General features: G+C 38.1%; 1 protein-coding gene across 2 annotated transcripts in view; it reads left to right on the top strand.

The window, feature by feature from the left end:
* ZNF704 (zinc finger protein 704) overlaps positions 1 to 13,934 on the top strand; it is a 362,117-nt gene that overhangs the window by 265,007 nt on the left and 83,176 nt on the right. For both annotated transcript variants that reach the window (XM_072604950.1, XM_072604951.1), the window contains exon 3: positions 13,051 to 13,154. In XM_072604950.1, the coding sequence (XP_072461051.1) occupies positions 13,051 to 13,154 (104 nt within the window). The remainder of the gene's footprint in view (positions 1 to 13,050; positions 13,155 to 13,934) is intronic.

The raw sequence follows: 13,934 nt of genomic DNA, 5'->3' as shown, positions 1-13,934 counted from the left end.
AATGTACTCTAATCTTTTAAAAGACAGGGGTGGGGAAAGCAGCTCAGTTTTCTGGCATTGGCATCCTATGAACTGTCACACCAGTGCACCATTGGGTTTCATTTTCGTCTCTTTGTTGCCTTGCTTAAATAATGTTATCACTCTGAAACCTGACTGGCAGGCCTTCATATTATCTAGGCTTAAACAAAAATTGCTATTGTTAAAATGGAAGTGACCATGGGTTCAATAGCATGTAATTACCTCTTACAATAGGTATGAGGTGACCAGTGTCTGGCTCCTGGGGAGAGAGATGGAATCTTATAACTTCCTTCTTTTGGCCATGTGTGAACTTGTATCAGGCAGATTATTGACCTGTAGGCTTTCTGAATTACGCTGCTTCCTTAAAATCCATTAGCTTAGGACTTTTTTGTAACTATCCAGCTACTTACTATACTTCATACACAATAAACACCCAGTGAATATGACACCACCACCAGCACCTCCACCACCACCACCAGTAGGCAGCTAGCCAGGCCAAATATGGCCCAGCCAGAATGACATCTGATACATTCTGAGAGCAATCGGGGATATTTTGCCAGCCCTGTCTCCGCTGTTGCCAGGCAGCTAGCTCTCAGACTCCCAGCAGGAGGGACACAAAAGTCTTTCCCACACCTGACAGCATTGTCAGTTAGACAGACAGACACAGTCAGAGAGACAGAGCACACTACTGAACAGAGACCCATCACCCCAATAAGACAGGAGGAGAGAAAACTATCACCTGCCTTCAGACACTCCTCTCTTTATAGGCTTCATGACTACAATCTGGTTTCTTTTTGGTTTTGGGTTTGTTTTGGTTTTGGGTTTGTTTTTTTTTTAATTTTCATGTGACACTCAAGTCATAGCCCAGCAGAGGGCAGTAGCTTACACACAGAAATTTGATCTTACTAGAGAATGAGTCAACCAGATTAAAGATGGGCCCAGGTGATTTCCGAGAGAGAAAAGATATGGACTGTCGTCAGGAGCTACAAGCTACAAGAGTGATTGAAAATAAGCACAGTCTTCCTTGGAGAGGTACCTTCAGTAAGCTTGTGTGGATGTGCCCCACCGGTCTCACGTTTCTAAATGTTATTTTTGCTGAAATTCTAATTCATGACTGATAAATCTGTGAGCTTCTGTGAATGGGGTAGGGGGAATCAAAAGCAAGAATTAACCCTGGGTTATGATTTGGTTCTCTTAAATAGGTCAGAATTTTAATGTGTCTCCTTTTGTAAGGGGTACCTGTAATTTCTTTAAAACTGAGAGGTGTCGAATTCATAACAGGAGCCAACAAACCATCTATAAGAATCTTTGCTGCTGCATGTTGACTTAGAAAACCACATATTAACATTATCTGTGTTCTATTGTATTTTTATTTTTTTTTAGATATTTCCCAATTACATTTTAATCTGGTTCAGCAGCAGTCAGGAATGCTACACCACATGAACAGCTACAGTTTTTTACAATTCCCAACACGGAAACTCCCTCTACTATCTCTTTTGTTACCTTAGAGAGTAGTTGTCTGAGGCATTGAGAAGTTCAATAACTTGCTCGTAGTGACAGAACTAGCGTGTGTCATAGGCAGACCTTGAATCCAGATCCTGCTGGTCACATAGCTAACCTGCCATCCCTACACCATGCCTGCCTTGCATCTCCAAGTAAAAATGTTATACAGATTCCATTTTACTGATTAGTGGATGCTCTATTAAATTTTTCCTCAAAGACTTGTAGAAATGGCCAGTCCTAAGACATTAGATGGCAGCGAATGGTTAGCATAAAAAATAAATTTGGGGATTGTGTCTTCTATTTACTATTCAGTGTTTCTAACCTCAGCAACTGCTTCTTATACCACTTGAAATTTTTACTTTGCTGGGGACAATTTGGAGAAGAAAAATAAATCTAGAAAGCATATAATTCAGAGAATATAATCCAGGCCAAGGCTGATGCTGAGAGTAGTTTGGGTCAAAGATCATGCCAAAGCTAAAAGAAAAGTTAAGACTGAGAGATAAGCAAGCTGTTAGTCTTTCATTGATTGTGTTCTGTGTCATATACTGTCACCTGATATATTAAGACTTTTGAACTTGGAGTAAGAAAACCAGAGTCCAAGACCTGACTATCACTTAGTAGCTCTGTGAGCTTGAGCAAATCACCCTCTGACCCTCAGTTTGTTCACCTATAAAATGGAGATAAATAATGCTATCTATAATTCAGAGAGTGGTGGAAAGGAAGGGGCTTTTTAAACTCTAAAATGGTGTATATAATAAACTATTGTAATTTTGTGTCCATTTATATAAACAAAAGCTCATAACCAGTTTGTTTACAAGGTGATGAATTATCTCAGCCATAACAATTCCCATCTTCTCTGTGGTGGAAAGAAGATCCACTTGGATAAAATCACTGCTTCTTGGAGTATTGAGGTATTAGGTACAAATATCAAGCAAGCCTTATATATAGAACTGCCCTGAGGAGGTTTCTGAATGTACCTTTTCTCTCAGGATCATAGGATCCCAGATTTAGTATAAAAGGGACCTTGAAGGTTCTCTTGTCCAGCCCTCTCATTTTATAGAGAGGTTCAGTGACCTTGATCACACAGGGAACAAAGAGCAAAACTTATATTGGGACCCGGGTCATTTGATTCCATAACCAGCATTTTTTCTCTGTATTACAGTACCTCCTTTTGTTGTGACATCTACTGATGGTGAAGGGGCCAGATAGTGTCAGAGGAAAAGAGCTAAAATAACTATTCAACATTTGATAAACTCCCACATTGGCTTCATTAGAGCAATCCCAGGACCACCATGAAATATATAGCAGCACTGCTTTGACCTGTAAGTCATCTGGAGAGAGTGTAATTAGACTCAGGGAAGACCTAGTTTCAAATAACACAGTGCTTCTGTGGATTCTCTTTAGATCAGAGAGCACCATCCTGGATCATGGGTTTGGGGCAAGCAAATTTCAATTCAGCTGTATATATGTAGTGAATTAAACTTTACTTTTCCCCAGTCTCCATTCCACCTAACTTGACCCTTATGCAAGATGTGTTTGTACATATAAATAGTAATATATGAAACATATACAAAAATATTTTAAGTTTCAATCTCTTGTCCATAGAGGTAAAGAAAGATGATAAAGTGATTCTATTTCATTTTCCATATGATTAAAACCAAAAAAATGAAATTGAAGTAAAGGGGCAGGTATTTACTCTAAATGTAAATTCCTTGAAGGAAGGAACTGCTTCCATTTTATCTTTGTATACCCAGAGCCTAGTTGAGTGCCTAGAACATACAGGTGGTAGTTGTTTACTGTTTATTGAATTGAATGGAATTGTCTAGGTCTGCTATTTTTTCTTTCTTTTATCATGCATCTATTAAGCATCCATACACTAGACTCTGGAGATTAAAAAAAAAAAAAGAAATATGAATCAAGCCCACTGGGTCATTGATCACTTTGTTTTTTCTTCATGGCCTACCCCCACCTCTTCTCCTACCCCAATACTTAACTAACAGCAGAGAATAAATTGTATGAGTCATTATTATTATTTTTACATGTATTATGGAATACTTTTTGAAAGAGCATTAAGCTTTGGTGGTAAATCAAATTTAATAATTATTGAATATAGTATTCTACACTTAGGATCTGAACTATCTAATATTCCAAGTTTAAGGATTAATATTCCGACCAGGTAGAATATTTTTCATTGAAACCTGCCCTATTTTCAATTTTCAGACAAAACCCCCTCCTTTTTGTAGTTTATCTCAAGCTTTGATACTGATTGAACTTGGTCTAGACAGATAGCAAAAGACTTTTCAGTAGTTGCTAAGGAACTGGATTAGTTGCTAATCTAGGGAATGTATTATTCATTTTAGTTTCCATTTATTCCTTCAGCACTTTAATTGCAGATAAATGTCTTTTAGAGCTCTCCTGAGTCCAAAACATTTCTTCACTTAGTTGGGTAGTAGAAATGATATAAGGCTCTGTTTATATTTGCTACACTAGCACTCCAGTAGCATTCAGAGGTGACATGGCTATGTTGAAGGTAGAAGCATCTGGCCACCCAGAGGGATCCACAGACATTGATAAACTTTGCAAGCGGCAGCTGACTACTCACCCAGAGTTCAGTCATTCAGTCATTGTCACCCTGGTCTTTAATCTAACACCAGCATATCCAATCACTGCTTTATGTATCATATGATGTAATTCTGGTAACATGCTTCTAAATTTAGGTAGTTTAGGGAATCATTTGCTTGAATAAATGGTACGATTTTAGCACTACAGTTATGCTAACTGAAAGAAATTGCATTGGGAAAATCTAAACATAAAAATGGGTGGTTACAGAGATGATTATTTTGTATTGCAATAAAATCCTTCAAAAATGAATTCACTGCCAACTTCCAATAATAATATTGATGAGAAGTAGTAATATACTACTTTAAAGTTTTCAAAATGCTTTAATATATTTAAAATCAGATTCTTTTTATAAAATTTTGAGGAATATGCCATCATATGAAAGCATACTATCAACATTAAAAATGTTTTTTTTTTAATTTTCCCTATGAAATACTCATTTAGAAATATTTGCTAATTTTAAGAGAGGTAACTAGGATATCATAGATAGAAAGTTGACCTTGGTGCCAAAAAGATCTTACACATAGATAAAATGACCCTGGGCAAATCACAACAACCTCTCGGTGCTCTTGCCAACTTTCCAAGACGATTAAGTTGCAGAGAAGTTGCCAACATATCAATAGCATGAATTTCCTCATCTGGAAGTTCCTCATGACAATGAAAAAAGAAGTCTAGCCCCTCTTCCTATCCTATCCCTTGTGCCACACACTGCCTTTTTTACTTTCACATCCTGTCTGTCTCTTCTCCTTACAAGAACACAAGTCTATTAAATGCCAATATTTGCTGCAGGTGTGCGTCCATGAAGTTTTATCACGGTTACAGAAACTGAAGACAATGGTGGTGATGCAAAGGTCATGAAATGCGCAGGTCTTCAGTAGTAAGTGACTGCCGCTATTGCTGTTTCTGACTTCATTCCTCCCAAAGACTCCTTGCCACATCTGATAGTCTGTGCCTGCTCTGGCACGGTCACCCAGTGTTACAAGCTAGGCCTCTTTTGGCAGATTGATGATGAGGATCTCCAGGCCTTTATAAAATTTTTCTTTGGCTTCATCAAGGTTAAGCATGGTAGAAGCCTGCACACTGATGACGGTGGCAGAGCACTTTCCTACAAGTTATGAGCCTGTTGTTCGCTCCTTTTGAGAGGCGTACAGTACGAACTTGTTGACTAGATTAGTTTTCATTGCAAAACCTATGCCAGCTTCATGGCACTCCCCATCGCTGCAGCCCCTCCACAAAAACATGTATTCAGCTCTTACTTTAGTAAGCTGACCTTCATTTGCCAGCCTTGTTTCACTCAAGGCTGCTGTTTGCATGTGATACCTGCTGAGTTCTCTCACAACAAGAGCTGTTTGTCTTTCAGGTCTACGGGATTTTTGTGTAGGCCATAAGCACACATTCCATGTACCAATGGCAAGTGAAATCATCTTCAAAAAAGTTTTTGTACATTTTTTTGGTGTTTTGACCTCAGGGTGGGATCCCTGCCTGCCATGGTAAGTAGGCCAGGGTTAGGTTAGATGAAACAGACAATTTCTAGAGCACTTTTTTTAGCACCTTCCTCATGCCAGGGGGTGAGCAGTGCAGTCCTTAAAAAAAGGCTGTTCAGACACCCAGGGGGCTGCCAAATCCCACTGCTATGTCAGTCCAGTGAGAAGACAACTCTGTGACCTGGGCCTCCTGTATTCAGGGTTTTGACTACAACTCCTGGTGTATCCACACCTGCGGCTTCGCATGTCTGTTGCCACAGGACTTTGAGGAAGGTAAAAAAAAAATGTTAAAATGGTATGGGTGATGTCTTTTGACATTTGATTTAAGTGAGGCAGAGTTACAGAAGTCATCAGCCTTACTCTGTCTTCCAGAGTCATCTAAGTCCAGTGGGAGGACAAAAGTAAAGACAGTTGGCAATGGCCTGGGATGCATTGGATAGATAACCTTGTTTTCGATGTCTTATCAAGCTCTAAGTACTTCACAACACCTACTTCAACCTTCACGGGCATAGGAAATAATTGTTCTAATCTGCTCATTTCATGTGATTGGAGTAGACACCCCCCCCAACACACCAATGAACTTGAGAGCCCTTGGTTGCTCTAAACCTCGGTTGCCCTTTAGCCCACCTGCCAAAATGATTTACTGGAGTGTGGCCACTGTACATGTTACAAACTGTTGGAGCCACAGGTGAGAGTTGGGTGAATCAGGTAGACACCAAAAGTGGAATTCAGCCCTGATAAAGGCTCAGCAGCCATCACACCAGACAGAGATCTTTATCTTCCTTGAACACCCACACCCCACGTATAAAATCCATTTGTGACACTTCCTAGTATCATAGAGCCTGGAAGACCTTTCTCTCTTTGTAGAGTTTTTAGCCCTTCTCTCCCCAGTGCAGTGTCTCTGCGGGTCACGTTGCTTACCTGGGTTCCCAGCGTCTGCTGCTAGGAATCACATTCCTTGAAGCTTCTTCCTCCTGTCTGTATCCATATCTGGAAGGTGTTACCTCTGCTCCCTGCTAAATGCAACGCCTCTTATGAGTCAAGTAATTCCCCTTGAAAACTGCATAGTCAGTGAAGAGGGTGGGAGTTAGGGAGAGAAACAAACTCATTCCCCTTCCCCACAGCGATCTCTTCTATAGACAACCTCCAACTTTCAGTCTTTCCAACCCAAAAACTCAAAGTGTTTAAATTCACCCAGGGCCCAGTTTTTTAAAGCCCTCAGACATGTGTCTGATTTGTTCACCTAGCCAATTGTTGATCACTTCTTGCTTCAATAAGAGAAGTATTTGTAGCTCATAAAGGGACCCATTCATTGAGGCATCTCTACAGTTAATTAATCTCCCATTAACACCTTGTGTCTGGGCCTTTTGTGACAACATCAGTTGGGTAGGAGTGGGAAGGAATAACATTCCTCATCTGTTACATTGTTTTTGAAATTATGGCGACAGTTAACAGGTGTGGAGTATTGCCTATACTGTGAGAAATGGTCACTAGACTGATTGGTTTTATTTATCTGGCTGTAAGAAAGGGCTCATATATCAAGACAGGACTGAGGTAAAAACAAATTAAATTTAAATTCTATCTAGCATTTATATAGTTTTAAAGTTGCAAAGTGATTTTACATGTTATATTGTCTCACTCGATCCTCAAAACAACCTCATGGGGTAGGTGCTATTATTAACCCTATTTTGCAGAAGAAGAAACTGAGGCTGACAAGGTAAGTGATTTGCCAGGGGTCGAATTACTGACTGCCTTAATGATGTAAATAGATTAATTAATAATGGCATCAAGGGTAGTAGCAGAAAAATCCTCTTGATAGAGATCTATCCCTTACTGAAGTATAAGAATCACATTAGCAGGGAGCAAAATTGCGCCTAATATGTCAAAATCTATTTAAAATTTTGAAACTAGTCTAGACTCCGATATAAACTAGAGAAGTTAGTAAGGACAAGTTAAGTTTTCTCATAACATTCAGAAATCAAAATTTACGACTGTCCATGAGTAAACCTTAGCTTTTCATAGTATCACTAAGATGTGTTACAGTTGCAAACATCTGGGTTATTATTATTGTTGTTTAGCCTAAAAGAATGTAGTTTACAAAGTAAACTAATACTGTAAAAAAAAGGGGGGGGGGTTCTTCCCAATAATGATGATCTTAGTCTTCAAAATAGAATTGGAGGGTTAGAACATGGGAACCATTAGAGGAAAATATCAGGTTCATCTTGTTAATGTGGGATGTGATCATTAGTATGACTCACAACGCTTTTCATCCTGTGGGCTTCTTTTCCATAACTTAATGTAAAGCCTCTGTGGAGAATCTGCAGTCCCCAATGTGTTGGGGACTTTCTTTTGAATCCTTCAGTATCTTGTGGATACTATTGCAGCACTTGGGCTTTCCATCTATTGTACTTCTCTCTTTATTTTATTTTGTGTTTTGTCTTGAGACCAGTCTTCCTCTCCTATTAAGGCTGAGTGTACATCAGCTACTCATCTCACTGTTGAGCTTGGACTAGTTCACCCCCACAATTGGCAGCCTGGTAACAGCTACCCCCATGGGTCACCATACTGGTGCTAGATGTAGTGCAGTCACCCAGTTAGCTTTTATCCTGCCATAGCCCCATACTCCCGACTTCAAGTGATCAGATCACCAGCTTCAGCCTCCTCACTAGCAAGAAGGTGTGCACCACCATACTGTCCCCTTTATTCTTGATAGGTAATCACCTCTTTCTCCTTTTCTGGCTCATTTCTTTATAATATAAGCTCTTGGGGACAGAGACTATCTTGCTTTTGTATTTTTCCATCCAGTCCCTCCCACAAAGTAAATGCTTAATAAAGGATATTCATTCAGAAAAAAAAAGAGGTCCCAGGACAGACCTTTGTGATAAAGCCAAAGTTAGTGGGTGTGATATGAATAATCATATAACGAAGGAGCCTAAAAAGAAATGACCAGACGCGGGAGAATTGACAGAGCAGCAGCAGCAGCACCATGAAAACCCAGATAAGAGAATTATCCACAGCGTAAGGTGGTTGATGATGTCATAAGAACTATTGTCTTTTCATAGACTCACACGTTGATTCTTCGGAAACTCTGATTTTCCATTCCTTGAAGCCACACAACATAACTGGAAGAATATTTTTTGAATAATGGGTCACTATCTAAGGGAGAATGGTGGTAAAGTAGCAAAACAATCTAGTATTTTGTATGAATTTATTTATACCCCAGAATTAAAGTAACTGCTTCCATGGAGGTGTAGAACTTCCACAGCATCCACAGCCAACAGTCTGGAGACCAGATAGGGTAGTCTGACACCCTTTCCTACCTTCCACTCTATCACAGTCACAAACACAAGTTCTTAGGTTTTTAAAATGCCCACTAAAAGCGACAGGGTAGTGTAGGGCCATTTGGGTCTGAAAGAACTTTGGTAGTTTTCAGAGGCTTAAGAGCATTTGAAAAATCTGACATAATCAGCATTACACACAAAATAACAAATTTCCTCTCAATAGAGATGGTTCAGTGGATAGAGTGTCAGACCTCAGGTCTCCTCTTCCTGAATTCAGATCTTGCCTCAGACATTTCCTAGCTGTGTGACCATGGGCAAGTCACTCAACTGTGTTTGCCTCAGCTTTCTTTTTTCTTTTAAATTAATTTGTTTTTAGTTTTCAACATTCAGTTCCACAAGCTTTTGAGTTTTTAATTTTCTCTGTTTTCCTCTGACTCAGTTTCCTCATCTGTAAAATGAGCTGGAGAAGGAAATAGCAAACCACTCTAGTATCTTTGCCAAGAAAACCCCAAATGGGGTCATGAAGAGTCTGCCACAATTGAAAAATGACTAAACAACAACAACTGATCGTGTCCTAGTGCTTACTGGTTCCTGTATTATGTTTCTAAAATCTCAGTTAACCATAACCAATCTGGTGCAATGGATTGAATGCTGAACTTGAAAGGAGTTTGAAATTCAACTCTAACTGTTAATACTACCGAGGGCTTTGGGCAAGGCACTGAGGCCAGGCCACAGTTTCCTCCTTTGCCAGTCAAAGGGCTGCATTTGAGGACCTAGAGGGCCACATGTGACCTCAAGGCCACAGATTCCCCACACCTGGACTAAATGGTCTTTAAAGCTCCTTTTAATTCTAAAGCCTCCTGCCCTCTACTCTAAGGTACAGTTCTTTCACATGAGATTCCAATGATGCTTACTCAACTGATTATATCAGTAAGATATATTTTTTGCCAGTTCAGGAGCTTATTTTTTTCTTCCATGAACACCTCTGTTAACTATTTCTCAATTTGCTAAATTATCTATAATATAATGTGATTTTAATGCACTTCATTTAATGGGCAGAAAAATATTCTTTTTAAAAGGTATGACTAAAGAAAAGTGTGTTAATTTGAAGAGGTGAATTTAACTTCAATTATTCTAAAATTCTGGGACCATTTGAGAAAATTAACCTTATGCTTTAGATACAGTATTTAGAGGTTCAATTAATGAAAGAGATATTGCCAAGGAAGTGATGCCATTGCATCATAGGCTTCTAAATTACCTGAAAAGAATCTTAGACTTTTAAGAAAGTTGTAGTAAACTGATTCAAAGCTAGTTTCAAATTCTGGAAAAAATATTCTATGTAAATTGTAGTTTTGTCCCTTACATAGAATAGACTGCATGACATGATGGAAAGGGTACAGAAACTAATGTCAAGAGTGCCTGAGACTCAGAACTCAGCTCTGTGACTTTACTGCTGCCCAAGGGACCTTCAGCAAGCTATTTACCTTCTGTGGGCCTCACTTTTCCTCATCTGTAAAAGTTAAGAGCTCTAAAGTCCCTGCCAGTTCTAAAGCTTATCCCCTTGATCCATATGTTTAATAAATATTTGTTCAATTTAATTAAATCATTTCTCAATGACCCAGATAATTGGGAGGCCCTTTGTAGCAGTTACCCAGAGAATAGTAAATTCAAATCTGTGTTTTATATCTTCATGTTTAATTGTAAGTATTTGAAGGTGTAGTCACATCCAATCATTACTTATATGGTAGTGTGTGTCATGAAATGAAAATGTTTCTAGCCCGCCATCTGAGAGAACAAACATAAAGGACAATGAGGTACATGCACGTGGACGCGTGCTGTCTTTAGGAAGATTTTTACATATGTGGAAAACTTTATAAAATAATTACCAAAATATGATCATACATAATGCACATAAAGGAAAAAAAGAATTAAGCATTTATTAAGCACCTGTTAGGTGCCAGGCACTGCGTTAAATACTTTACAGATATCTTTTTTGATCCTTCAATAGTCCTAGGAAGTAGGTAATAATAATCATAATAGCTACCACTTCTGTTAGCACTTACTAAAGCACTGTGCTACACACTTTACAATTGTTATCTCGTTTGATCCTCTCAACAGCCTTATAAGGTAGGCGCTATTATTTTCCCCATTTTACAGATGTGGCAAGTGAGGGAAACAGAGGGTAAGTAACTTGTCCAGGATCACATAGCTAATAAGTATTTAAATACGAATTGGAACTCAGGTCTTCCTGACTGTAGATCCAGCTATGCACTGTGCCACCTAACTTCTGTGATACATATATATGTATATGTACATATGTATGTTTTATGTGTATATATATATGTATGTGTATATGTATATACATATGTTGTGTGTATGTGTTTACATGTATATGCTGTACATTCTATTTATATGTGTGCATACACACATAAATATATTGATATACATATTCTTTGGGGTAGAAAAAGGGACGTTGATACTGATGATAATAATTTTGTACACAAATTTAACCAATATAATTTTTAAAGCCTTAATAATAAAACAGTTAACCAACTTGCCAAATAAAGACCAATGGCAACTGAGGGCAATACTAGTTTAGAATATAAATTCCTTTATAAAGTCTTATAGAGAAGGATGATGGGAGAATATGACAAAGAAACATGGAGAACAACACTACTTTAAAGAAAGTTTTGCAAAGACTCAGCTAAGCAAAGTCATCTTGAGGGCATTTAAGGGTGAAACTTAAAAAGGAGGAAAACAGACAAAAGATGGAAAAGACCCACAAAGTTAGGCTGTTTTTGTTTTTTTTTTTACAAACTTGGGTTTTTTTTTTTAATCCAACACACTCTTTTGTTATCAACTACAGTGAAGCCTCCACACTTTACTCTAACCATTTCAAATGTCCTTACAGAGAAGACATAAAAGGTACTGAAGAAAACAAGTATAGGAAAAGTATCTGAATGAGACCAAATATTCCCAGAAGAGATCTGTGCTAGACACAACATGATTTTGAGGGCACTGAGGGGATGATCTCAAAGCATATGAAAGACGGATAATACACCAGAGGCATGGATAAAGTCTTTGACATTATTACTACAAAAAAATGACCAAGAAATGACTAATAACTATCTACCCATGTGTTGACTTCTCTTGTATATTCTATTTTTATGAGAATATTCTAAACAGTCAATGAGACAATCAGTATTGGGGCTGTTAGATGGAAACAGGCTTTCACAAGAAGTATTTCACATTATACCGTGTCATTGCCACTGCACAAACGACTAAAAAATGTAGATCATCCCAGACCCCACCGCGTTTATTTTGGTGGTTGGTACACAGATTACTGTAGGATCAAAGTTGCTAAATATCCTCACGGTCATTGCTTCCATACGTTTACTGATTTGTTGTAATTTCTGTGGTTTCCTGGGTTTGGAGGAGAATACTGAGATCTTTTCCTTCTCTAAATCTATGTTTGGTAGAGTGTGAGCTCCTCAAAGACTGCAGACTATTTCATTTGTCTCTTTGAATCTCTAGGAGTTAATACCGTGCCTAGCACATGGTACATTCTTAATAAATATTGGCTAAAAAATGGATGATTGTCAGGCTAACTTCAGTTTAAACAGCATGACAAATTTTATCTGATCTAGCATTAATATGGAAGCCTCTTTTTTTTCCACTGTACTATAAAATTCCTCTCTATCTCAAGATTTCATTGCTTTTACAAATTATATAACATACCTATGAATTAAAACTGCATATGAAAGGTCACTATATTGTATATGTGCCTTGTTAATTTAATTATAGTTATAACATAATTATGTTATGCTTTTCTCATTTTAGTATGTTGTTTTCTCAAGCAATTGGCATGATTTAGACAGCTCTTGGTATACCCATGTGATTTCACCGTCCTAATATTAACCTCTTTAGTAGTCTAAACTCAAGTAGATGGTGATTCACAGTAGTCATTTTACTAATCGAAAGACTATCATCTTGTTTTTCCATTTAATCTAATTGATTGACCAAGCTTCATGAACCAAGGCAGCCTAATCAGGCAGATAAATGATTGCAAAAGTACTCTTTTTTTTTTTTTTATGAGTGTGAGTCCCTCACCTGTTTTGTCTTATCCTTTGCTCTATGTATTTTAGGAAATCTTCAGAAGAACTGGATATGGATAAAGTAACAGCAGCAATGGTACTAACCAGTTTGTCCACCAGCCCTTTGGTTCGAAGTCCTCCTGTGCGGCCGAATGGTAAGTGTGTGATCCTTGGGAAAATGTTACTTTATAGTCACAGGATCTTCATTCTGTGAGAGACCTTAAAGATCATCTAGTCATACACAGAAGCATGACTCCCCTCCAAAATGACCCTTACAAGTGGCCTTCTGGTCCTTGTGCTCAAACAATTCCAATGATAAGAAAGTCACATCATCATGAGGCAGCAGCCTATTCCATTTTTTTGGAGAGCACTTAATTGTAAATAAAATTATTAAAGCATTTGTTAGAATTTATTCTCTGCTACAATTCTAATATTCTCTAATAAAATTGAAGCACCTAGTTGTTAATAAATTTTTTCTTTAATTTTTACTCATTAGTTTTCACTCTGTTTTCTTTTTTAATTAATTTATTTTTAGTTTTCAACATTCATTTCCACAAGATTTTGAGTTGCAAATTTTCTCCTCATCTCTCCCCTCCCCCCACCCCAAGATACCATGCATTCTGATTACCCCTTCCCAATCTGCCCTCCCTCCTATTCACACCTCTTCCTTGCTTTATCCCCATCTCCTCTATTTTCTTGTAGGACAAGATAGATTTCTATACCCCATTATCTGTATTTCTAATTTCCCAGTTGCATGTAAAAATAATTTTTAGCATTCATTTTTAAAACTTTGACTTTCAGCTTCTCTCCCTTCTTCCCTCTCCACCCATTCCCACTGAGAAGGCAAGCAATTCCATATAGGTTGTGTGTAGTTATGCAAAAGACTTCCATAAAAGTCATGTTGTAAAAGACTAACTATATTTCCCTCCATCCTG

Source organism: Notamacropus eugenii, chromosome 4, assembly GCF_028372415.1.
Source record: "Notamacropus eugenii isolate mMacEug1 chromosome 4, mMacEug1.pri_v2, whole genome shotgun sequence".
In the NCBI taxonomy this organism is placed as follows: domain Eukaryota; kingdom Metazoa; phylum Chordata; class Mammalia; order Diprotodontia; family Macropodidae; genus Notamacropus; species Notamacropus eugenii.
This window is presented reverse-complemented; position numbering and strand designations above follow the sequence as displayed.